General features: G+C 36.3%; 1 protein-coding gene and 1 non-coding gene across 5 annotated transcripts in view; both read left to right on the top strand.

The window, feature by feature from the left end:
* The window catches only part of DYNC1LI1 (dynein cytoplasmic 1 light intermediate chain 1), a 34,219-nt gene extending 11,477 nt beyond the window's left edge, over positions 1 to 22,742 (top strand). The window contains exons 3-13 of one of the 4 annotated variants that reach the window (XM_069473357.1): positions 5,790 to 5,906; positions 6,578 to 6,808; positions 9,033 to 9,202; positions 11,539 to 11,632; positions 14,683 to 14,818; positions 15,757 to 15,868; positions 18,004 to 18,063; positions 18,192 to 18,236; positions 19,480 to 19,600; positions 20,618 to 20,773; positions 22,604 to 22,742. In XM_069473357.1, coding sequence (XP_069329458.1) covers positions 5,790 to 5,906; positions 6,578 to 6,808; positions 9,033 to 9,202; positions 11,539 to 11,632; positions 14,683 to 14,818; positions 15,757 to 15,868; positions 18,004 to 18,063; positions 18,192 to 18,236; positions 19,480 to 19,600; positions 20,618 to 20,773; positions 22,604 to 22,713 — 1,352 coding nt within the window. In that variant the 3' untranslated portion in view covers positions 22,714 to 22,742. The remainder of the gene's footprint in view (positions 1 to 5,789; positions 5,907 to 6,577; positions 6,809 to 9,032; positions 9,203 to 11,538; positions 11,633 to 14,682; positions 14,819 to 15,756; positions 15,869 to 18,003; positions 18,064 to 18,191; positions 18,237 to 19,479; positions 19,601 to 20,617; positions 20,774 to 22,603) is intronic. The other 3 variants (XM_069473358.1, XM_069473359.1, XM_069473360.1) reach the window with 3 other exon arrangements.
* LOC138388935 (U7 small nuclear RNA) lies at positions 12,972 to 13,030 on the top strand. The gene has a single exon (XR_011234390.1). It is a non-coding gene; the product is annotated as a U7 small nuclear RNA (small nuclear RNA).
* Positions 22,743 to 27,257: the final 4,515 nt, after the last annotated feature.

Raw genomic sequence — 27,257 nt, 5'->3', positions numbered from 1 at the left:
AGGGAGGTGAATTGTAGTCATTTAACTTTTATTGTATGGAAACACGTTGACATACTTGAAATTCCATCCTTCTGTCCTAGTTTTTTAGGCTTTTGCATTTCAAACCCATTAATATAGAATAAAGTTTTAAAATACTCCCAATAGGAGGACATTTGTATCTTTCATTCAGGAATTTGTGAAACTCAGATTATTTTTTGGCTATAACTGAATTGATGGCACTTTTTTTTTTGAGAGACGATCTGTCACTGGCTGCTCTGTAGGAGGCTTATAAATACACATTTTGCTGTGAAAAGAACAGAGTTAATAGGCATATCTGTCACAGGTACTTTCTAAGAATTAGGGATGCCTGCAGCAGTGAACAAAACAGACAAAAATGCCTGTCCTTCTGGAGCTTGCTTTTGAGGATGGGGGCGACTAAGTAAAATACATACTATGTAAGTTCAATGGAGAAAAATAAAACAAGAAGGAATAAGGAATCTTGAGAGGTTATAATTTTAAGTGAGGTAGTCAGGGAGGCCTGAGGAGATGGTATTTGAGGAAAGGCAAGAAGGTTAGGCAACATGCAGATTTCTGAAGAGAGTGTGTTCCAGGTAGAGGGAATGGCGGATGTAAAGTCCTTAAGGTTGGAATCTTATATTAATAATTATGTAAGTGAATGTTTTGGGGGAAGTGGCAAGATAATATTGCTTTGGGTATATTAAAATGTGAGGTATCCAAGTAGTAATGATCAGTAGGCAGTTCAGGAGAGGCTAAGGCTGGAAGGAAATCTATACAGCTCATCAGATTTTAGATGGAATTGTAGTCATGGATAATGCAGATTGTGAATTTACATATAGAGTGAGAAAAGAGTAGGAACCCTGGTAACACAAATGTTGGGTGGAGATAGTAGAGCAGCCTCAAAGACGACTTGGGACCAACCACCTCAGAGGTAGGTAGGTGGTAGGAGACAGTGGTGTTACTCATGTTGTGGCAAGGCAGTCTTTTCTGACTTCTGTGTCTTCCCCTTCTGCCAACTCCTAACCAAATCAGTCTTTGAGTACAGCTATCTCCCCTCACCACTATACTTTAGTTCAGGCCTGCCTCATTTCTTGCTTGGATTCCAGTAATAGTCTATTGTCTGGCTCCTTACTCCTAAACTTATTCCACACTTTTGCCATAGCAGTCTTTCTGTGATACCAGAGCTCTGCCAGTGGCTCCCCATCATCTTCAGGATGAAGTCTGACCTCCTCAGCATGGCATAAGATGTCCTTCATGATCTGTCCTCTTGTGTTTGTTTTCACCTTCTGCTTCCTTTCCACGTCACATCCTAAATTTCATGAATTCAAATTATTTGTCCTTTCTAAAAGGACACTTCTGTGCTTCCAGGTCTCTGTACGTGCTTTCCTTACTCTCTGGAATGACTGCCTCTCCATGGTTCATTAACCCTGTAAGATTCGACTGAAGTGTTACCTTCTCTGCAAAGCCCTCTGACTTCCAAGCAAAACCAGGCTCTTCCTTCCCTCTGGGCTGACTTCCTGATTTGTTACTCATCTCTGGTGTGGTCCTAATGACGGTATCTTGAAATTGTCTCCAATTTCCTTCTCTAATTTATGGACTCCTAAAGGACAGCAACTTTGACATAGAGATCTTTGTTTCCTAGTGTTTAGCCTAGTGTAGTAAGTGTCTAATGCAGTGCTTCTCAAAGTGTGTTCCCTGTACCAGCAGCGTCAGCATCACTGGGAACTTGTTAGAAATGAAGATTCTCAGGCCCCACCCCAGACTTACTGAATTAGAAACTCTGGAGTGGGGCCCAGCAATCTGTATTTTAACAAGCTCCCCAGGTGATTCTAATACATGTTTTGAGAACTGTTAGTTCAGTGAAGTGAATGAATGACAGCATTCACTGAGAGGAGTCAACTCCTGTCTCGTGATAAGAGGAGAACTATTCCACTTGTATTCAGTCCTTAGAAAAAGGAAATAACCATGCTCTATGATGGCTGCAACAATTTAAAATAGTGAGCATACGTAGTTAAGATTGACAATATTTTTGATGTCATAAATGCAGGCTCAGAATCTGTTCTGAGTCTGCTGACTTAAGCCTTTAAAATTATGGATTAGATAAACTGAAAGGAAGAGACACAATCTTGTTACTTTAAAAATCAACCATAACATCACCATCAGAGATAACCAACTTAGCAATGATTATTTCTAAGTGATATTATGATTTTTTAAAATTTTGCTTATGCTTGAGATTTTCTACAAGTATATATTTTTTATTCAGAAAGCTTTAAATTTAAGTAATTGGAAACACTAAGATATATATTGAAATAAATTCATCTGAATTTTTTGACCCTTATGAAGGTATCTTTTTACTTTCCTTTTTAAAATGACAACTAAAAATTGTATATATTTTTTGTATACAACATGATGTTTTGAAATATGTATACATTGTGGAATGGTTCAATCAAGCTAGTATTTTTTCAATTTCTAACATTTAAAGTGGAAATTAAAGAAATAACGTAAACCCTGGCCATATAAATATAGTTTTACCTGACTACTGCCTATTTTAGTGGATCTATATATACTTTATAAAATACTTATTGAACATTATATTGTTGATTAAAGCTTCAATTATAAGGCTGGGCACTAGGTTTTTACTTATAATACATAACGTCGTTTCTGTGGGATGATCAGAGTTCAGTTGGTATCATTTTAACTTATATGTAGGACTTCTTTCTGGAGAGTATCTTGTCAAAAGTAAAGACTACGAGAAATCTTCATTGTTTTCATTCTAGTACTAGAACAGATTCAGTCTCCTTTTAAAAGAAAGTTTTCATAGATCTCCTCATATGGTGATTTAAATCCCTCCCCCCCCCCCAGAGTCTCACTCTCTTGCCCCAGGCAGAGTACAGTGGCATTATCATGGCTCACAGCAACCTCAAACTCCTGGGCTCAAGCGATCCTCCCGCCTCAGCCTCCTGGGTAGCTGGGACTACAGGTGCACACCACCACGCCCGGCTAATATTTTCTGTTTTGGGTAGAGACAGGGTCTTGCTCTTACTCGGTCTGGTCTGGAACCCCAGACATCAAGCAATCCTCCCTTGCTGGCCTCCCAGAGTGCTAGGATTACAAGTGTGAGCCACTGCACCCCAGCCTAAATTATTTTTATTATAAAGTCTAATGCTCATGGCCACTGAGGTGAGTAGATATAATTTTTTTTTGCTTGTAGTTCCCAAACAACTACAAAATCAAAAATTATAAATTAGATATCATAAAAACTATGGAACTGGTAAAATTCAAATTAGCAACATTAATACAAGACTGACGTTTTGGTGAAATTAAATGCCAGTGTTGGGTTTAATAGTAGACAGAAATATTTATGTATTTTACTTTTTACTGATTATTATTTCTATTTTAGGAGTGACCAACATGGGATTCATTGTCATTATTGTAGACATTACTGTTTTTAACCTAATCTCATTTTGATGAGCCAGTTAATAGTATTGTAAAATTAGTACTGAAAAATACTCATTTAATGTCAAGTTCTTTTTTTGGATAAAATTGTATATATTTTTCATGTACAATATGATGTTTTGACATATATACACATTGTGGAATCACTAAATCAAGCTAATTAACATGTATTACCTCACATTGTTCATTTTTGTGTTGAGAACACTTAAAATTTACTCTCAGCATTTTTCAAGAATGCAATATATTGTTAACCATAGTCACCATGTTATGCAATAGATCTCTTGAACTTATCCCCCTATCTAACTGAAATTTTATAGCCTATTACCATCATTTCCCCAACCCCCTCCCCAACCACCACCCCAGCTCCTGGTAATCTCTATTACACTATCTACTTCTATGAGATTAACTTCTTTAGATTTCTACATATGAGTAAGATCATGCAGTGTTTGTCTTTCTGTATCTGGTTTATTTCACTTAATGTCCTCCAGGTTCATCCACGTTGTCAAAAATGATAGAATTTCCTGAATAGTATTCCATTGTGTATATGTATCACATTTTCTTTATTCATCTGTTAGTGGACACTTAGGTTGGTTCTGTATCTTTTTTTTTTTGAGACAGAGTCTCACTCTGTTGCCCGGACTAGAGTGCCGTGGCATCGGCCTAGCTCACGGCAACCTCAAACTCCTGGGCTCAAGCAATCCTCCTGCCTCCTGAGTAGCTGGGACTACAGGCATGCGCCACCATGGCCGGCTAATTTTTTCTGTATATATTTTTAGTTGTCCATATAATTTCTTTCTATTTTTAGTAGAGACGGGGTCTCCCTCTTGCTCAGTGCTGGTCTCGAACTCCTCAGCTCAAATGATCCACCCGCCTCAGCCTCCCATAGTGCTAGGATTACAGGCGTGAGCCACTGCGCCCAGCCAATTCTGTATCTTGACTATTGTGAATAATGCTGCAGTGAACATAGGAGTGCAGATACCTATTTAATATACTGATTTCATTTCCTTTGGATATCTTAATGTCAAATTCTTTACTGCCTGTTAAGGTTACACTTATTGCTGTGAAGTGTTGGAAAATGGTTCAAAAAAAAAACCAGTGTAGCCGGGTGCCATGGTGTGTGTCTATAGTCTCAACTACTCAGGAGGCAGAGGCAGGAAGATCTCTTGAGCCCACTCAGTAGTTTGAATCTAGCCTGGGCACCATAACAAGACCCTGTCTCTTTAAAAAAAAAAAAAAAAAAAAGAACCAATTTGCCCAGTACAATTGAATATGGTATTGACTGCTCTGGGAAACTTTGAGTTTGGCATGCCTGTATGCCCATTCTCTCCTCTGTTTTGCTCATATCATTGGCCTCAACTTGGCACCAGTAGGATTATAAACAGTGCAGAGATGGACGTGCAGTCAGAGTTGGCAGCATTCAGATATAAAGATGGCCATTCAGAAGACATAAGACATATGTATATATTTTTAGCTTAACGTGAAAATGAAAACAATTTTTAAATTCTTAGAGAACTCATGGATCTCCAGGAATAAGTTGTTAGATCCAAGAAACTCAGTTTTATATCTATAAATATTATTAATGCAATACTAAGTCCATGAAACAATAACATGTAACATTTAAATATTCACGGTATAAAAAGGCCTTCACCAAAACATCTAATAGCTAGCCTAGTTTTAAATTTTTTATACTTGTGCCAAGTTTAAATCATACGATGAATTGTCATTAATGTTTGGAAGTCCTTTTTTTTTTTGTCTCTTGTACATTCTCTCTACCCTTTTTCTTGCTCAACTTGCTATCCCCATCTTCTCCCCCTCTCTCCTGCTACATATTTCTTACGGTGTCATGATTCTGGTGAGGGTCACAGTCACAGTTCACTGTCAATCTTGATGTATCATCCGTCCTCCATGATTGGCCCATGGCTGAGAGTGCATGACTTAATACCAGGCCAATTAAGAGTCTTCACCTGAAATTCTTCATACTGAAAGCCAAGAGGGAGAGTCTTTTCTTCCTCATAGATTAAACTGGGTTGGCATAAGAGTAGAGCTTGCTGAAGCTATGGTGTCTCACTTTACCTCCCCCTGAAAATTACCCACAGAGGAAGCAATCTGTAATGGGATAGAACAAGACTTAACAAGAGGAGCAGTGATACTGGGAGAGAGAATCCTGGTAGTGGTGGAGTCTTCATCTTCCATCCTATAACTGCCTGGTTATCTTCCATCAAATTACCTTTTTGGTTGAAGCTAGTTCCAGTTGGATTTTTCACTTAGCACCAGAAAGCATCCTTAAATAATCCATATTATAATTAAAAGACATATCCTTTTTTATATGTCTCTAGGTGAAGATGGAGCTGGAAAAACAAGCTTAATAAGAAAAATTCAGGGAATCGAGGAGTACAAGAAAGGAAGAGGATTGGAATATTTGTACTTAAATGTGCATGATGAAGACAGAGATGGTGAGTGTCATTTATGTGTAACATAAGTTTCCTGAAGTCTATTCTGAGGTGCACTGCTCCTCACATTAGTCTTTGACTTTTCGTGGTGTGTCATCTTTTATTACAATATCATGCTGGTTGGTAAATAGTTATGTTTAGGCATACTTTTAATTTGCGATTGGAGTTCATACAGTGATATTCTAAGCATCTTAGGGTATTCTAGGGTGCAGACATTAGCCTTCTTGCCATCCTTAAAGAATCTGTTTTTCAGTTCATCCTCTCTTAGTGATTTTTGCTGACTCCCATTTCACTTTTTCATTTTCTGATGAAAATGTGATCTTTTCAGCTTTCTCCATTTGGTGAGCCATTTTTTCTTGTATAGATCCCTTGCCTCTCATTTTTGCGTATAATATGTTACATATGCAGCGCTCTCTCTGCTTAGGGTAAAATTATAAACATGTCTAGTTTCTGGTTTCAGATTAAGAAATATAAATTAGAGGGTGCTGCTACTTTTGTTGGCAGTCAAGTCATTTTAGACCCTTACTAAATTGGTAGATGTGACCTAAATAGTTGAACTTTGTCAAAGCCAGACATCTCCTGTGGAGACAAACTAAAATAACAGGTAGTTTTGTTTCTTGGATGATGAAATGACTTAACCTTGTTGCCTTGGTAACTTTCTTTTTCTGTTGTAGATCAAACAAGATGTAATGTGTGGATCTTAGATGGAGACCTATATCACAAAGGCCTCCTTAAATTTTCACTGGATGCCATCTCCCTGAAGGACACTCTAGTTATGTTTGTTGTTGATATGTCAAAGCCTTGGACTGCTTTGGATTCTTTACAGAAATGGGCAAGTGTTGTTAGAGAACATGTTGACAAATTGAAAATCCCTCCTGAAGAAATGAAAGAAATGGAACAAAAGCGTGAGTAGTCTAGAAATTATTGATATAGGTTTCACATACAAAATGTCTTGGCTGACTTTAATAATTACTAGGAATTTTTGACTATGAATCATGTTTAATGAAGGAACCATTAATGTGACTATTGTTTTTGAAATTCAGTTTGAGTGACACGCTAGGTTTTAATATACTTTCATATTAGAAACCTATACATAAGCGTAAATGCTTTTGTAGAGATACCTTTTCTCCTTGCCAAGAGGCAGTGTGTGTTCATTTTGGAAAGCAGTTTTTCAAGGTGAAAAAAACTTAAGTCTTTCTTTAGCTGCTCATTTTCAGCAGTTTCATTTCTTGATTAATAGAGTAATCTTATCAATCTTGTCAAAATGAAATATGCCTGAAAAGATGTTAACAACATAAATATAAAGATGATAAGCTGGTTTTATGATTTACAAAGTACACAGTGTATTTTATACATGCCCATGTGAATAGGACAGTTTCATGGGAATTATGAAAATGATGTGGATCATTTATAACAGGTTGTAAGCCAGTGACATTTCTTAATTTCACTGAGAGCTCTTCATTTTCCAGTATTACACTTTGCCTAAGAAAACACATAGATGAAATGCTTTGTTGTTAGCTGGTAATAACTTTCAGGGGGAAATTGACAGCTTACTGGAATTTATATGTAAGGAAACAGTAAAAACTTAAGAGAATGTATGTCCTAAATGATTGAAAAAGATGTCTAGGGGAGGGAGAGGGAAAAGAAAAAAAAAATTAGATGTCTAAATGCTTTTATTCTATATTTTTTTTCCCTGCTGGCCATTGCCTGTGGTCTAAATTTATACTAAAGCAGTGATTGTTAATGTGTGGTTCCTGGACCAGCAGCGTCATTATCAATCAGCACAGCTGGGAACTTGTCAAAGATACATATTTTCACTCCCCACCCAGACTACTGAATCAGAAACTCTTGAGGGTGGAGCCAGTAATCTGTGATTTAACAAGCCCTCTGGGTGATTCTGGTGCATGATTAAATATGACAGCCAATGTTAGATTTCAGTCTCTAGTCTTGAGGGTGGTAGCCACCAGAGCTGCTGAGGATACTACATGCCCCCGTGTTCCTGGAGGAACTGCACTCAACTCTTCAGGATTCTCTCTTCCTTGACTCCATGTATAAAATTAGAATAATTTTCCTTCATACGAGTCAGTCTTCATGATCCAAAGAGGAATTGGCTCATAATTACTTTGTTAAAAAATAAGTAACTCTTTTTCTAATTAAGTAATATACATCTTTGTTTTTAAAAATTGAAAATATCCTTTGGTGTATTTTTCCCAGTATTTTTTTATTTCTAAGCTAGAATCATACTTTGGTTTTTTTCTCTTTCTCTCTCTTAATGTTATTTTCCTACAGCATTAAATATTTTTCAAATATATAAATGATCCACATCATTTTCATAATTCCCATGAAACTGTCCTATTCACATGGGCATGTATAAAATATCCATACTTGACATTTTATAGCTCTGTATAATATTCCCTCACATGCCATTTTAATCCTATGCTGTGGACAGTTTGTTTTCAGATTTGTTGTTTTGCTTTTAAACATGAAAAATATTATTAGGTGTAAATCCCTGTGTGTGTGCATCCCTGATTGTGTCCTTGAGAATTCCTATAAGGGTATTTACTGAGTCTCAATAAACATTATTAATGCTTTTGGTATGTTGCATGTGCTTTTTCTTTTTTAGTGATGATTTTGACATTGTTGCAAATCACTTCTAAAAATTTATCAGCATTAGCATTTTCTCATTAAGTTGTACTAGTTTTACAGAATGAATATGGCCCAAGATTGAGCCTAGGTAAAAAGACCTGAGTAAAGAGTTTAGAGAAAGGAATTTAGTGTTAGAAAGTTTTCTAGGAGTATCTTTAAATTGTGGGATTTTTTTGCCCTTTTTTAAATTATTTATTATTCCTTCAGTGCCCTTTGTGAATTAGAGAGGGTAGAGACAAAGCTATTACAGATTGTGACTTGCCCAAAATATTTTGCACAGACTGAACCAGATCTAGATTCTGCCTGATAATTATTAATGTGGGTCCAGTGTTTGAATATTGTTTGAAATAAATTTCTCAAACTTTTTCCTTCTTTTACACAGGACTAAGTATAAACTCAAGAAAATATATATTTAGATTATGGCAGAAAAAGCTACCTGCTGAAATAAAGCAATTTCTAAACGGTGTTTACTTTGATTTTCAGTGATTAGAGACTTCCAAGAATATGTAGAACCAGGAGAAGACTTCCCAGCTTCTCCACAGAGAAGAAATACCACATCACAGGAAGACAAAGATGACAGTGTAGTTTTACCTCTGGGTGCAGATACGCTCACACATAACTTGGGCATTCCAGTACTAGTAGTTTGCACAAAGGTTAGTTTGCTTCTTAGATATTCTGCTACTTATGTTCACCAAGGAAGAATAACTGTTTTGTTTTCCAGGTTTTTTTGGAGTTAACATGTTAGTTTTCCTAGATAATTTTTGTTAACAAATAGAAATAATAGTTTAAAATATCAAATGATATTCACATGTTGCTTTTGTGATCTTAATCATGCTTCCTCGAAGGAAAATGTTATATCAAATATTCTGTTTGTGGTTGAATTTCATTTTCATATCCAATTAAACTTCATTGTACCATCAGTTCAGTAGAAATAATTACAGGTAAAATGATAGTTTATTAATTTTTATGAAATGAAATATTTTTCAACATTAAATTTTGATATATTAATTTCTTAATACCAGATTATGTACTTAAAATTGAATAGACTTTTTAACACTAACTGACATGTGAGTTGTATTTAACACAGGGTAGACTTAAGCCTGGGGCCTCATGAAGCAAAACCCTGCAGTTTGTGAAAATCTTGTTGATGTCTTATTGTTACAGTTAATATTGACAATTTAATTCTAAAAATGTGGATAGCATTGCATATAACTCATACATACAAAACAATCGAAAATAAATTTTTCATTAAATTAGAAAGAATCACTTTGTTTTCAAAGTTTTTATTCTATTTTCATAATAAAGCACCATGGCCCCAAGGAAAAATTTTTTTTCCTAGGGTGGCAGTCAATGTGTTAAAACACTTCCCAGCATTCATTGTGTAAAGTTGATGTGCAGTTATCAAGGATTTCTTATTTATTTATTAAAGGGGTTCTGATAGGATCGATACCATCAAAATTCTGTTAACTTAGTTCTTTCACTGTGTACATTTTATAATAAAATCAAATTTCCTTTAAAAATAATTCATAGATACAAGTTCTTTTTCTCCTCACTTGGTCCTAAGTAGTATGTTTTTACTGTTGTTAAGTCATGGAATAGTTAAGAGAGAATAGTTAAGACACACATGGGAGAATGTGTGTCTCCTAATAGAGGAAGTATGGCGGTTCAATTCCATCAGTTGAAAGACTCTGGAAACGGAGATTCAGAAAAACTAAGTTTCTTGCCTTAAGTCCAGATTCTCTGATTTCAGTTAAAATCTCTTTACTAAACTATACTTCATCAAAAGTACCATTAAGTCAACAGTATAATAATTTTTAATCATTTGAAATATCACTCTCAGTATTATGTAAAATGGACAAATCAAGTGTTCATCATAATTATATAAGGAGCCTCTGTTCTATTATATATATATCCATGCAGCAAAAAAAAATTACATACCAGATTTAACCCCAAACTAATATTAGGTATAATGAAGATTATGAAATGTTTGTTTATTTTTATGTATCACACCTTTAATTTGGAACAGTTTTGGTGTTTATTTGAATGTCACAATGTTTGAACATGCCTTCTTTGTATTTTCCATAACATTTTCCTGTAGCAAGCAGAATTCAGAATTGTTTCATTGATTGTACAGGTGGCATTTCAAAAATCACCTGTGATTCCCTTATTTTGTGATTGGTGAGGTTGTAGTAGGAGTGAATAAAAGCACCAGAGAAGAAATGAAGATCAATTGGAATAAGTAGAGACTCCTTGCATATACAGAAGTGTTTTATAGAACTAGAATACATTTTATTTTATTTATTTATTTATTTATTTATTTATTTTTGAGACAGAGCCTCACTCTGTTGCCTGGGCTAGAGTGCTGTGGCGTCAGCCTAGCTCACAGCAACCTCAAACTCCTGGGCTCAAGCAGTCCTCCTGCCTCAGCCTCCCGAGTAGCCGGGACTACAGGCATGCGCCACCATGCCCGGCTAATTTTTTCTATATATATTTTTAGCTGGCCAGATAATTTCTTTCTATTTTAGTAGAGACGGGGTCTCGCTCTTGCTCAGGCTGGTCTCGAATTCCTGAGCTCAAAGGATCTGCCCGCCTTGGCCTCCCAGAGTGCTAGGATTACAGGCATGAGCCACCGCGCCCAGCCTAGAATATTTTAGATCTTTTTCCTAGAATATAAGAAGTTGTATGAGCAAGTATGACCACTTGAGGATAAGCTTGGCTTGTTATTCCTTATTCCTTTCTGTACTAAAACTTTCTCTGTGGTGTTCTGGCCAGATTAAATATAATGTAGAAGTCAATACTTTTTCTAAAGAAATTAAAATTATTCATTACTTTAAAAGTCTCTAGAGTAGTTGATATTCTGAGTCCTATTGCTTACTCACTATATCAGGGTGGTGGTTTTGTGATGTTCTTCCATCTAAAATTGAAGTTTGAATTATTATATTTAGTTCTGATTTTTTAAAGTTAATGTTGTATTATTTTAATTCAACAGTGTGATGCCATTAGTGTTTTGGAGAAAGAACATGACTACAGGGATGAACATTTTGATTTTATTCAGTCACATATCCGGAAGTTTTGTTTACAGTGTATCCTTTTAACATATTTATTGATGCAATGTGCCTTACCTGTTTTTATTTGTTTTTTTAAAGTAAAAGAATTAAACTGATGGGCTTATTCTGTAAACATTTTTCCTTCTGCCTCTATTTGGAAATTCCATTTTAATACCCAAATCATTTGTATCTGGATATTTTGAGATTAAAACAAGCATTGAAATACGTAACATTGATTTTCGGTGTTTAAGTACTAGGCTTAAGAAAAATAATTATTGATTGTACGTGGATAATTCTAATGGGTTGACTTGAACATATCTGATTAATAAACTGTATTCATATATTGGTGGTAAGTTATAGGTAAAGATAAATCTTTAGTCTTGTGTATTTTTGTTTTTAATTTTTTTAGTATGTTATCGTCTTCTCTGTGTATAGACTAACATGGTGGTTTCAGAATCTGGCTGTGCCTATCTAATATCTATTGGATTGGAACATTCCAAGGCGAGGCTGTAAAATCTGTACTTTAAAAAGCTTACACTAGGCCAACTAAAAATATATATAGAAAAAATTAGCCGGGCATGGTGGCGCATGCCTGTAGTCCCAGCTACTCGGGAGGCTGAGGCAGTGGGATCGCTTAAGCCCAGGAGTTTGAGGTTGCTGTGAGCTAGGCTGACGCCATGGCACTCACTCTAGCCTGGGCAACAGAGCGAGACTCTGTCAAAAAAAAAAAAAGCTTACACCAGCAGGATATCAAGATCACCAAGAATAATTTGGTGGTTGCCAAGGACTTATTTAAAAGTGTTTTCAAGTCCGACCGAGAACTCTGACATTTAGGGGGGGGGAAAAAAAAGAGTTAAAAAACAAAAGCTTACATGGGTTATTTTGATGATCACAGGGTTGGAAAACCTTCTTGTCTAATCTAGATTGTAAGGATTAGGTGAGACAGTGAACAATATGTACAACTAAAAGAGAGAGAAAATGAAGATTGTAAGTGAATGCTTTTAAAAGAATTTACAGTTGAAAACTTACACTTTAAGTACACCTGCCCTCTTGGATCAAATACTTTGCAATTACATTCTCCATACAAAGTTTTTTGAGTCTGAAAGGTAATGAAATGATATTAGGAGTAGATAGTAGTAAGTAACACACACATGTTTTTAGTGTCTGCAATTTACAAATTATTCTCACTAGTGGTCATTTAATTTAAAAACCCACTTACAGGAACCCTAGCTGAATAAGGTTATTGCTAATTTCCCTTTCCCTCTTTTCCTTCAGTTCTTTCTCCTTTTTGTGGGCCTTTCTCTCCTCATGTCACCTAAGTTAAGGGTTGGCTTAAAGGGCACTTGTCTACATAGTGTCTTTAAAAAGAAAACAAAAGTGTTACATCTCTTTTAGCATTTGTCTAGCAAGTTTTCCAGAAACTGGAAAACCGCCCCCTAAAAAGAAAAAGAAAACAAAAAGTGTTTGTTTTCAATTGAAGTAGTTGTCTATAGCCCTTTTTTTGTTATCTTTGAAGATTAGAAAATTTAAGAACAGTTTCTTTAAACATTTATTTAATGCTGTTCTTAAATGTAAATATAGAGATGTAATCAGGAAGGAAGCTGTCCACTAAAATAGAGACCTTTATAGCCAGTTTATTTTAAAAGCATACAAAATGTGAGCTGTTATTTGAAGATGAGGTATGTGTTTATCCATGAGTGAGGTGACAGTTTAAAATCATCTTTATGTAAAAGTTGTTAAGGCCGGGCATGGTGGCTCATGCCTAATCCCAGCACTTTGGGAGGCTGAAGCAAGAGGGTAGCTTGAGCCCAGGAGTTCGAGACCATCTTAGGCACCATAGTGAGACCCTGTCTCTACAAAAAATAAAAAAGATTAGGTAGGTATGGTGGTGTGCACCTATAGCCAGCTACGTGGGAGGATCGCTTGAGCCCAGGAATTGAAGGCTGCAGTGAGCTGTGACCATGACATTGCAGTCCAGCCTGGGTGACAGCAAGATCCCATTTCTACCAAAAAATATATATATATTTAATTGCAATGCAAATCTTTTAGTTATAGAAATCTTCTAAGTGATCATAAATTGATTCTTATTGTGGAGAAGATCATTAATGCAAAGTTCACACAATTAAACATTTAAGATTGTTTCTACCAAGTAAAGTTTCATACCAAATTAAGTTATATTTAGCAATATTACTTTTAGATTTATAAGCCTCGGGCCATGGCCTAGAAAATATGAGTATTCCAGTCAAGCAGTTAGACATTCTCCCAGCATTTCTTCTTAGCCTAAGTCACCATCTCTCTTGGGGACACAATGGTCAGTGCTAGAGCACAGTCCTAAGGGGTGATCATAGAATTTCTAATGGACACTCTGAACACATCATCTGTCAGTAGTCACATTGCCCCTTCTACAGGCCTCTTGCTCTTTTGATCCACCATGTCTTTTGGATAAAAGGTGAAAGTTAGAAACTGCTTCAGTTAATACATCCTCTTGTGTTATTTCAAGTTTTGGTAATGAAATCTACTTTTGCCTTGAGTCATGCCTGAAAGCCTCCTGATGATACTATCTGGCTCACCTCTCAATAATGGGTCTTTTGTGCCCTCTTCAGTAAGTCTCCTAAGCTTTGTCTATGAAGTCTTAATTCCTAGGATTGGTAAAAAAAAATTCCTGAGATTAGTAAAAACAACAAGAGAAAGTAGTGCAAATTATTTTTGTTGAAAAGGTACAAACAAAGCAGTTGTTGATAAAATTTCCACCTTCATGAAGTTCAGGAAGGTTAAAAACAAAAACAAAAAAATTGTCTTTTCATGTGCTTGAAATATAGAGGTAGTAGTGGTGTTAGTATTACTAAATTTACTCTTGGTTAAGGAGACCTCTACCCTCCTAAATTCAACTGATTATGCAGAGATTTTTTTATTTATACTTTAGCCCATGAATATACTTTAGAAATTCTTATTTACTGTATAATACACCTTTGGAAGTTATTTTTGAAACATATATATATAGATGTAAATGATAAACTGAGAACACAGAATTTTATGGTACCTGTTCATGGAATTTGCCCAAAATTTTCTTTAATGATATTATTCAGATGGTGCAGCACTTATTTACACTTCAGTAAAAGAAAACAAAAATATAGACTTAGTATATAAATACATTGTTCAGAAACTATATGGATTTCCCTATAAGATTCCTGCTGTTGTTGTGGAAAAGGATGCAGTATTTATGTAAGTATACTCTTAAATATATTATTTTGTTATGTATTGTTGCTGTTTGATTAATCATCATTTTCAGTTTTGAGATGGGACCAGTAAACCTTTCCATGATAAACAGATGAGAATCTGTTCCTAGACTGTTGTATTTATTACCCACCTTGATCTATTTATCATTGCCTATGAGATTTACTGCTGGCCTGAGCCCTTTTTTGAAAGGCCTTTGCCATTATAGCTAAACTGTCTAATGGGTGCATATATTAGTGTATTGTATCTACTTATTCTTTAATTGATTTTTTTTTTTTTTTTTTTTTTTGAGACAGAGTCTCACTCTGTTGCCCAGGCTAGAGTGAGTGCCGTGGCGTCAGCCTAGCTCACAGCAACCTCAAACTCCTGGGCTCAAGCGATCCTACTGCCTCAGCCTCCCGAGTAGCTGGGACTACAGGCATGCGCCACCATGCCCGGCTAATTTTTTCTATATATGTTTAGCTGTCTATATAATTTCTTTCTATTTTTAGTAGAGATGGGGTCTCGCTCTTGCTCAGGCTGGTCTCGAACTCCTGAGCTCAAACGATCCGCCCACCTCGGCCTCCCAGAGTGCTAGGATTACAGGCGTGAGCCACCTCGCCCGGCCTTTAATTGATTTTGATACATAAATGACTCAATGTGTAATCTAGACATGCTTTTGAAAAGTTCCCTGAATAAAATTAGGAGGTAATAATTACTTCCCACACCAAGAAAAAAATGTAATGGACATTTTTTAAGATCAGGAATGTTCATAATCATTTTAAGTAGAAATTACTAAAACATAACTTGCACATTATAATAAGCTAATTAGTTTTCCTTAATTGGTCAAATTGACGTCATAAAAATGTTCCTTTTACATGATTATGTGGTAAATGAAAAATAGCTATATAAATGCTTCAGAATTCATCATGTGCATTTTTTTCCAGTCCAGCAGGGTGGGATAATGATAAGAAAATAGGAATATTACATGAAAATTTTCAAACATTAAAAGCAGAAGATAATTTTGAAGACATCATAACTAAACCTCCTGTCCGAAAGGTAACAGTTTTAAGTAGTTTCAGTATGTAGGCTTTTAAACTGAAGGGTAATTCCACAACTTTAAGATTGTAGGTAGAAAGGCAAGGATACTCTTTTCTATGGGGAGAGGTGGTTTCTAAGTGTAATTTGGCTTTTTCTAATGTACAATTCACATAATTATTTGTTTTAGCAAAATATAAATCAACTATTTAGTTACTGAATCTTAGCCTTTGGCATATCTGTATTAGCAAGTATTAGCACAGAATCCATATTCTGATTTACTGCTTTGGAAATCATGGATTGGCATGAGTGTGTATGTTGATCTTGAACAGTTTGAATGGGTAGAAGCTGTGAAATTGCTAACCTAGATCTTGGCCAAAAGCCACAAAAACATTGCTGGAATAATTTTCTTAGTTGTACCTATTGAGACAGATCTTGGCTCTTCTCTACAGATATTAGTTATCCACTTTAGTACACAGCTATCCAAGAGCTTCCAGTTTTCTATAGTCAATTTTGGTCTGGATTGTAACATGTCATTCTATAACTATTAACTTGTATTAAGCAGTGTATGATGTTCTATGTTAGATATATAGATGTTTCTGAAAAGTTCTATAAAAATGAACATTTCCATATACAGATTGAGTATTCCTGATCTGAAATCTGAAATGCTCCAGAGTCGGAAACTTTTTGACACGGAGCTCAAAGGAGATGCTTATTGGAGCATTTTGGATTTTGGATATTCAGATTAGGAATGCTGAACTGGTAAGGATAATGCAAATATTCTGAAATCCAAAATACTTCTGGTCCCAAGCATTTCAGATAAGGGACACTCAACCTGTAATACTTCTCACTGGCTTGCTTTTAGTTTGGTCATGTATTTCAGGAAAAAATAATTTTGATTTAACATATATTGAGTCTTAAGAATGCAAACATTCACAATATAAAGCATTCATCTTCTGTTTGTGGGACAGTAGTAGTAATAAGATCAAATGAAAAATCAATTGATGTGGTATTTGGTTGGGTTGTCTGTTAAAGGAACTACACATACAAAAACAAAACAGCAAAAATGTTTCCCATTCTTTTTACCAACAAAATGCTTTCTTTAGGTTTTCTTTTTCTTTTATTCATTCCATAAATATTTATCAAGCACTGTTTAGGTGCTAGGTGCTAAATAGGAAAGAGGGTGATGTAAATGATAAAGCAATACAGAGACCATCTGCCAAGTGGTGATAAGTGCTGTGGAAGTAAAGCAGGATGTGGAGAGAGTGAGTGAGAGGACTGAGCCTGGAGGAATTCTGTTTTAGGTGGAGGGAAGGTCTCTGATAAGAGGGGAGAATGTTGAAGACCAGGGAACTGAAAGTGCACACACCCTGAGACAGGAACATGTGAAGAAGGCAGAGAGGCTGGAAAGAGCTGTGCAGAGGGCCAGAGTGGTAGGAGATGAGAGGCAGAGTTCAATTATTGTGGGACCGTTAAGGCTGCCGTAAGAACTTTGGATTTCATTCTGAGTTAGATGGAAGGTAATTGGAGAGTTTGAGCAGAGGAATGATGTAATCTGACGGATCACTCTGGCTCCTGGGAAGAACATAGACTCAGTGTGTGTGGTATAGCAAGAGTAGAAGCAGGAAACTTGCAATTCCTTTTCCTAATTATTCAGGTGATAGAAGAGCCATTATATTCTTATTTCAGGGAAACCAGGAACAAGTTTCATTTCACTCAACTGAGATATTACTGGCCCTTTTAAAACACCAGCCTGTTGTTGAGCAAATTTTGTTAACATGATTAATATGCCCATGGCTCTAGAGTTGGGATGTTCAATAGAGTAGCCACTGGCCACCTGCAGCTTTTAAATGTAAAGTAAATTAAAATAAATTTAAATATCAGTTGCTCTGTCACAGTAGCCACATTTCAATAGCCACTGGTGGCTAGTGGCTACCATATTTAACAGTACAGATACAGAACAATTACATCATTGTAGGTAGTAATGGACAGCTCTGCTATAGGGCTTGGGTAGGGCAGTTCACTCATGTAAATATAAATATAGGTAATGTTTATATTCATGAATTGTTTTTTAATTAGTCTAACCTAGAGAGTAAGTTATCAAGAGTATTGGCGTAATATATTAAACTTGCTCACTTACATATTGCTCATTTCAGTTTGTGCATGAGAAGGAAATTATGGCAGAAGATGACCAAGTGTTTCTTATGAAGCTTCAGGTATGAAATTACATCAGAAACAGATTTAGTATGGTTAATGGGTAACCTGTTCTTGTATATATTTTCTTTAAAAATACAATAATACATGCTGCGAATGTCTAAACTGGGATTCTTTTGTTTCTTCTCAGTCCCTTTTAGCAAAGCAACCACCAACTGCAGCTGGAAGGCCTGTGGTCAGTATTACAGATTTTGATAAAATTATTAAAATGCAGTATATACTGTTCTTTTTAAAAAATCATATATATCTCTCATATGGGTGTGCTTTGATATAAACTTGAATTCAGAATGCTTCTGGAATTTGTGCGATTTTAAAAGAAGCTTCACTTTCTTTTAGAATATTTATATCATATAAAGATCTGTTTTGCAGTGTTTTTTGTGTATTGGTGACTGTACTGAGTCATTTATGTGTGTCATTTTACATAGCCTCACAATAACAGTATGAGACAGGTACTCTTCTTAGCCCCATTTTGCAGATGGGGAGAAATGAAGGCTTTAGCGAGGATGTTGTGGCTTGCCTGAGGTTATACAGCTAGTAGGACACACATCCAGATTGGAACCCAAATCTGACTCCCAAGCTTATACTCATAACTATACCTCATTATTCAATAAGTTCTTCCTTTTCCATTAAAGGAAAAATTAGTATTCATTTTTTAAAAATTTATTTGTATGTTTTTAAGAGATGAGTTCTCACTATGTTGCCCAGTGAGAGTGCCGTGACTGTTCACATTTCATAGTGCATTGCTTCCTCAAACTCCTAGACTCAAGTGATCATTGCACCTCAGCTTCCCGAGTACCTGGGACTATAGGTGCATGCCACTGTACCCAGCTATTGAAAGAAAAATTAATATTCTTATAGTTGGAGTTGGAAACAAAAAGAAAAATTAGTATTCTAAAGTATGATGGGGGCCAGGCACAGTGGCTTGTGCCTGTGATCCTAGCACTTTGAGAAGCTGAGGCAGGGGAATTGCTTGAGGTCAGGAGTTCGAGACCAGCCTGAACAAGAGCCTAACCTCATCTGTACAAAATACAGAAAAATTAGCTGGGCATGGTGGTGTGCAGCCTGTAGTCCCAGCTACTTGGGAGGCTGTGGCAGGAGGATCACGTGAGCCCTTGAACCCAGAAGTTTGAGGTTGCAGTGTGCTTTGATGATGCCACTGCACTCTAGCCCCAGCGAGGAAGTGAGACCCTGTCTCAAAAAAAAAAAAAAGAAAAAAAAAAATATGATGGGCTGGGCTTCTGATTTTTTCTAATAATGAAGACAGGATTACTAACAATTTTGTCAGTGGCTTGCAGTGTAAAAGTACCAGTAAAATTAGATGGGGGATAATTGTAAAGTAATTTTTTTTCATAACAATAACTTTTGTGATGGTAAAAGTTTAGTGTTTTTATAATTGTGGTTTTTCGATTTTTACATAGGATGCCTCACCAAGAGTCCCAGGAGGCTCCCCTCGAACACCAAACAGATCTGTGTCATCCAATGTTGCTAGTGTTTCACCTATTCCTGCTGGGTCAAAAAAAATTGATCCAAACATGAAAGGTACCTCCCTCCCTCTCCTTCTCATTCTGCCCACCCCAAGAAAACAGCACAGTACATTTGTTTTACAATGGAGAGAAATCTACCTAGAATTCTACCTTTTACCATTACTATTTTCATTTTTGTATAATACCTTCTAAGCTTTGTCTCTAGAGACATAATCTCATAGTTGATCATATTGTAAACCATGTTACAATGTATGCTTAATGTATCATTTCCATGATGAAAGTTTTGTTATATTTAATCATTGTCCTATGGTAGATCATTGAAGAAATTCATATTTATACTGTAATAGGTAACTTGCAATTAACATGACAAAACTGTATGCGTAATAGTTATTTCTGCAGGAATAATTGCCATGGTGGGATTAGTGGGTCAAAGAGTTTGTATATTTTTATGGCTTTTAATAATGCTTTTTCAAATAAATTGTTCAACTTTACATGTTATCCACATTGTGTGCTGAAATTTTACCACAACCTAATTAGCATTCTTTAAATACTAAGAAGGACTTTTCCCATAATATTTCTCTTCTATTTTCCGCTTTTGTGAATTGTTTATTGCTATCCTTTGCCCATTTGTCTCTCAGAACTTTTACTGGTTTTCATGTAGGATTAGGTAACTTACTGTAATGCTTCAGGCAAGTATTTCTCAACAGTTCTATTTTTTTTAAATTTTTTATTATTTTTTTTTTCCCATTCAGCTTGTTGCTATATCAACAGTTCTATTTTTGAAGAACCCCTTTCAGAGGGGAGAGATACATTAGCATCTAACATCTTTTTGTTTAAAATGCTTTTGGCCTTTTAAAAATAACATTCTAATTTTTAGATAAATCTTATACTTTTAAAGTTTACTCGTTTTGTTTTATATATGAAAAGAACAGTTAGCCTCAAAAGATCAAACGACTTAAATTTGAAATTTATAGCTCTTAAATTTTATTTGTTTTCTATATGTGATTAATATAATAATTTATGGAAAAACCTAATGTTTTGAGTAAAAGTTTTTTTGTTTTTTTTTTTATAGCTGGAGCTACAAGTGAAGGCGTCCTGGCAAATTTCTTCAACAGCTTGTTGAGTAAAAAGACTGGCTCTCCAGGAGGCCCTGGTGTTGGTGGTGGTAGCCCTGGAGGCGGGGCTGGAGGTGGAAGCAGTGGTTTACCACCGTCTGCCAAAAAGTCAGGTACAATTACCTGGAGCAAGTTACTTTTCTTAAAAAACAGCTTTGAGATATAATTTACATACCATTTAAAGTGTTTAAGTCAGTGGTTTTAATATCTTTATGGAGTTATACAGACCATCACTATAATCTAATTTTAGAACATTTATATCTCCCCAAAAGGAAACCTTGAACCCTTTTCCTTTCTATTCCCCTACAGTTTAGGCAACGATTAATCTACTTTCTGTCTTTATGGATTTGCCTTTCTGGACATTTTGTATAAATAGAATCATACAATGTATGTCTTTAACAAAATGTTTTTGAGGTTCATCCATGTTGTAGGATGTATCAATATTTCATTTCTTTTTATTGCTGAATAATATTTTGTTGTATAGATATGCCACATATTGTTTATCCATTCATTGGTTAGTGGACATTTGAGTTGTTACCACTTTTTGACTATCATGAATAATGTTGCTGTCAAAATCATTTTTGTGTGGACACAGGTTTTTTTTTTTTTTTTTTTTTTTGATACAGAGTCTCACTCTGTTGCCCAGGCTAGAGTGAGTGCCGTGGCGTCAGCCTAGCTCACAGCAACCTCAAACTCCTGAGCTCAAGAGATCCTCCTGTCTCAGCCTCCCGAGTAGCTGGGACTACAGGCATGCGCCACCATGCCCGGCTAATTTTTTCTATATATATTTTTAGCTGTCCATATAATTTCTTTCTATTTTTAGTAGAGGTGGGGTCTCGCTCTTGCTCAGGCTGGTCTCGAACTCCTGAGCTCAAACGATCCGCCCACCTCGGCCTCCCAGAGTGCTAGGATTACAGGCGTGAGCCACCGCGCCCGGCCTGGACACAGGTTTTTAATTCTCCTAGGCAAATACCTAAGAGTGCAGTTACTGGGTCACGTGGTAACTTAAGTTTTTGAAAAACTGCCAAAATATTTTCCAAAATGCTGTACCATTTTACATTTCCCTCAGCAGGTTATGAGGGTTCCAGTTTATCTATATCCTCACTACATTTGTTATTGTCCATCTATTGTTACCATTCATTTTCTTTCCAGATTCTGAAATTTTGTTGGTATTTTCTATTTTACCATTCTTGTCCTATATCTTTTCTTAAAAATGCCCTTATGGCATTAAATGATAGGTGCCAGTTTTACCTCCATTTGGTAACTAATCCCACAATTTAAAATGAGGGAATTTATTTTTAAATTAAGGGTGTTTATGTAACATAATATGCTAAAGTTGGTGAAAATGTTAGCATTTTTTTTCCCCAAAAGCAACCACCACTGCTGTTCCTTTTTTTTTTTTTTTTTTAAAGAGATGGGGTCTTGCTCTGTCTCTCAGGCTGGAATGCAGTGGTGGGATGATAGCTCACTGAAACCTTAAAAACCCCTTGGCTCAAGCAATCTTCCTACCTTAGCTTCCTGAGTAGCTGGGACTACAAGTGTGTAACCACTTTTTTTTTTTTTTTTTTTGGAAACGAGATCTCACTATGTTGCTTGGGCTGGTCTTGAACTTCTGGCCTCAAGCAATCCTCCTATCTCAGCCTCCCAAGTAGCTTGAATTACAAGTGCTAGCCACCATGCCCTGTCCACTCTTCCTATTTTGGTGTCTTTCCTTGCAGCTTTTTTAAAAATTAATTAATTAATTTAGAGATGGACTTTTGCTATGTTGCCCAGGTGGTCTTGAGCTCCAAGTGATCTTCCCACTTTAGCCACCTGAGTAGCTGGGACTACAGGAATGTGCCCCCACACCTGGCACATTAACAATTTTTAAATGAAGAGACGTTAGTGAAAAGCGTACTTTGACTTATATCTAAATCTTGTTTCTTTTCTTTCCTTCAATGTAGGTCAGAAGCCTGTCCTAGATGTTCATGCAGAACTAGACAGAATTACACGAAAACCAGTTACAGTCTCTCCTACAACACCTACATCTCCTACGGAAGGGGAAGCTTCCTGAAGATACCAAATAAAGCCATTTATTCAGTTTTCTGGGATGATGTAAATTTGCCTCTGCCTTTTCCTTCAAAAGTGGAATTAGGGAGCTGGAGTGCTTTTTCAGATGGACTAAATTTATGTCTTTTGTGTGTGTGTATGGTTGCCCATTTTTATAAAAGGAGCTATACAGAAGAAAAATTATTCTACATTATGCAGGATTGCATTGACAATTTTGCATTGCCATTTGGCCTAAGGGAATAATTTTGGATTTTGAAAATCTCAGAATTTATAGATCTGAAATGCAACCATGTGATCATATTCTAACAGCTGTTTAAAACATGTAGGAGGATTTAGGGAATGGCAGAAAACCTGTAATTTGGGCCTTTGGCTGACTTGGAAGTCCAAACTTAGTTAAGACTATTGAAATCATTTTTTTAAAAATTCTTTCACTGAAAAGGAAGAAAATGATCAATTGTCAGATTTTGCACACCAACATACATGTACCACCACACGTGTTAATATGCTGAGAAAACTATCAGATAGCATTTGATACACTAGTCATTGTCTCAATCACTGATCCTATAAGTTGTCATCAAAATACAATTTAGAAATATTGGCGAAGATGTTTATTTAATAGAGAAGAAAAGAAAGCACACTGCCTGAATGTGTAAAAGAAAAATGCAGAGGTTATTAAAATGTAAAGAGGTGACAGTCTTTGGATTTGTCTATACATATATATATATGGCTTTGCCTTAATATACCCCTTTTTTTGTTTGTGACTTTCAGCTGTAATCAGTTAATAAAGTATTTATTCTCTGCATTCAGGTTCAAATAACTTGTTGCATTCCCGTATATTTAAATTTGTATTTGTCAGCTAATAAGATTTGTTAGTATAGTCATTGCTTGGTATCTGTGCATAATTGGTTCCAGGACCTCCCTTGGGTACCAAAATCCATGGATGTTCAAGTCCCTGATACAAAATGGGTATAGTATTAATATTTGCATATAACCTATGCACATCCTCCTGTATACTTTAAATCATCTCTAGATTAGTTATAATACCTAATTCAGTGTAAATGCTATATAAATCGTTGTTATACTGTATTGTTTAAGGGAAAATGACAAGAAAAAATGTCTGCATATGTTCAGTACAGATACAGTTTTTTCCCAAATAGTTTCAATCTACAATTGGTTGAATCCTCGGATGTGGAACCCATGAATACAGAGGGTGGACTGTAGTTTGAAATGTTTGACTTATTAGAATTCTTCAGCATTCTGATCTTCTTCCTAAGAGACATAAGAGTACATAAGATTCACTATCCTGTGTAAGTTTCCTTAATTTGGGAGTTTGCCTTGATCAACACATCTTCCCCACAGGCATGTCTTGAACTGTAAAATCTTACGTCAGCATTCCTAAAAGATACAGCCATTTGTCATCATTCAATGGCAAGAAGCTATTTTAAAAGCTTGGCGGATGTATTAACATATAGCTACTCACAGGTGGTAACACCTGTTACTAATTGCACATTTTCAATACTCAGCTTTCATTGCTTCATAAGAACAAGTTGGTTTTTTTATTGAGGTTCACCTAGAGAATACATCTACATTTGACCTATTGAATCATTTCAGATAGTTGGGACCACAGTGGTTACTGCCCTTTAAATTGGTCTCTGTTACTACTTTAAAAATACATATTCCAAAGGTTTTTTCACCAAAGTATTTGAAGATAATACCTCTATTATCTAGCACAATCCTTTCATTAAAACTTTAAAATCTGTTTAGTTTTACAATAGTATTTGACACCTTATAATTTGTCAAAAATATATGAGAGGGCAATAATTGTTTCCATGTGGGAAAAACAGGGTGTTCCTAGGCATAGAAAAATTAATTTGTAAGAACATTTGGTTTCATAAAATATTTGAGATAAAAAATGCCATTGATAAAATATTTCATCCAGAAAGGGTTCTGCAATTAGGACAGTGTAGATTTTCTCTAAATTAGTGTTTGATGAAATAAGTGGAACTAACGATAAAAAGAATGCAGACTGTGTATTGTGGTACATTTTGATATATCAGCTACTGTGTTTGCATGCATAAACCAACTCATTTTGTGTGTGTGACATTGAGCATGTACTAGAAAAATCCTTGGAATTGAGTTGTTACCTAAAATTACTGTAAATTGTACACTCTATCTGGGATTTAGTTTTAACTAAAGCCTAGCGTTTACCATGTTTAAACTTTGAACCTATTTTTGTACCAATTTTTGCAAGGAAGTTTGTTTTACAACTTGATTTTTTGTTTTTAAACTAACTTCTTTTTAATCCTCCTTTGAATACATTTTTTCCCAAAATCTTTAAACTTTTTATTGAAATATACAATACAGAAGTGTACAAGTTACAAGCATACAGTTCGAAATATCACAGTGACCACATATAGCCAGCACCAAAGTAAGAAAGATTACCGGCACCCTCAGAAGCTTCCAGTGTGCCCCCTCAAATCAGTACCCCCACCCACCATCACTGCCTCACAAAGCCATAGATAAATTTTGCTTATCTTTTAAGCTTTATGTAAGAATCTTAAGAATTTATATTCTTTTTGTGTCAGGCATCTTTCAATATAGGCTGTGGTTCAACCATTTTTTTTTTTTTTTTTTTTTTTTTTGCATGTAGCAATAGTTACTCTCATTGCAGCGTGATATTCCCTTGAGCAAATATAGCCAGTGGGCCAGTGAGGTGGCTCATGCCTACAATCCCAGTGCTTTGGGAGGCCAAGGTGGAAGGATCACATGAGGCCAGGAGTTCGAGACCAGCCATAGCAAGTTCTGGTGTCTACAAAAAATTTAAATATATATATTTATATATAGAGAGAGAGAGCTATTATAGTATTGATGAGTGTATATTTGTTTCCTATCATTGCTGTAGTAGATTATCACAAATTTAATGGCTTAAAACAATACAAATTTATTATCTTAACCATTCTGGAGTTCAAAATCAGCCTTACTGGGCTAAAGTTAAGGTGTCGGCAGGACTGGTTTCTTTTGGAGCTTTCAGAGGAGCATGTATTGTTTTCCTTTCTAACTTCGAGAGGCTGCCTGCATTCCTCTGCTCTTGGCCCCTTCTCCAAAGCCAGCTGCAAAGCATCTTCAACTCTCTCTGCATCCATCACCTCACCTCATTCTGACTCTTCCTGCCTCGCTCACACAAGTGATTAAATTGGGCCCTCCTTAATAATCCAGTATAATTTCCCTCAATTCTTTAAATATTTCACTCCACTGTCTTGCTTGCATGGTTTCTTTCTTTCTTTTTTTTTTTTTTTTTTTTTTGAGACAGAGTCTCACTCTTTTGCCGGGGCTAGAGTGCCATGGCATCAGCCTAGCTCACAGCAACCTCAAACTCCTGGGCTCAAGCAATCCTACTGCCTCAGCCTCCCAAGTAACTGGGGACTACAGGCATGTGCCACCATGCCCAGCTAATTATATATATACACACACACACACACACACACACACACACATATATATATATATATATTTTTTTTTAGATGTCCAGCTAATTTCTTTCTATTTTTTTAGGAGACATAGGGTCTTGCTGTTGCTCAGCCTGGTCTCCAACTCCTGAGCTCAAAGGATCCACCCACCTCGGCCTCCCAGAGTGCTAGGATTACAGGCGTGAGCCACCACGCCGGGCCTGCTTGCGTGGTTTCTGAAGAGAAGTCCGGTGTAATTCTTTGCTCCTCTATAGATGTTTTTCCCCCTGGTTTCTTTCAACTTCTTTCTTTTTTCTTTCTTTTTTTTTTTTTTTTGAGACAGAGTCTCACTCTGTTGCCCAGGCTAGAGTGAGTGCCGTGGCGTCAGCCTAGCTCACAGCAACCTCAAACTCCTGAGCTCAAGCGATCCTCCTGTCTCAGCCTCCCGAGTAGCTGGGACTACAGGCATGCGCCACCATGCCCGGCTAATTTTTTCTATATATATTTTTAGCTGTCCATATAATTTCTTTCTATTTTTAGTAGAGATGGGGTCTCGCTCTTGCTCAGGCTGGTCTCGAACTCCTGAGCTCAAACGATCCGCCCACCTCGGCCTCCCAGAGTGCTAGGATTACAGGCGTGAGCCACCGCGCCCGGCCTCTTTTTTTTTTAAATTGAGACAGGGTCTTGCTCTGTTGCCCAGGCTGGAGTACAGTGGCACAGTCATAGCTCACTGCAACCTCAAACTCCTGGGCTCAAGCAATCCAACTGCCTCAGCCTCCCAAGTAGCCTGGAGTACAGGCAGGTGCCACCACACCTGGCTAATTTTTCTATTTTTAGTAGAGATGGGGTCTCACTATGTTGCTCAGGCTGGTCTCGAACTCCTGGCCTCAAGTGATCCCACCCCTCAGCAACCCACAGTGCTAGGATTATAGGCATGAGCCACCATGCCCAGCCTAAGATTTTTTTTCTTTAAAGTTTTCTGCAGTTGGAATATAATATGCCTAGGTGTAGTTTTTTGAGGTTTTGTGGGGGTTTTGGGCATTTATCCTGCTTAATGCTCTCTGAACTTCCTGGATCTGTGGTTTGGTATCTGACATTAATT

Source organism: Eulemur rufifrons, chromosome 7 (genome assembly GCF_041146395.1).
Source record: "Eulemur rufifrons isolate Redbay chromosome 7, OSU_ERuf_1, whole genome shotgun sequence".
NCBI lineage: Eukaryota > Metazoa > Chordata > Mammalia > Primates > Lemuridae > Eulemur > Eulemur rufifrons.
Note: the sequence above shows the minus strand (reverse complement) of the source record. Positions and strands in the feature narration are given on the sequence as shown.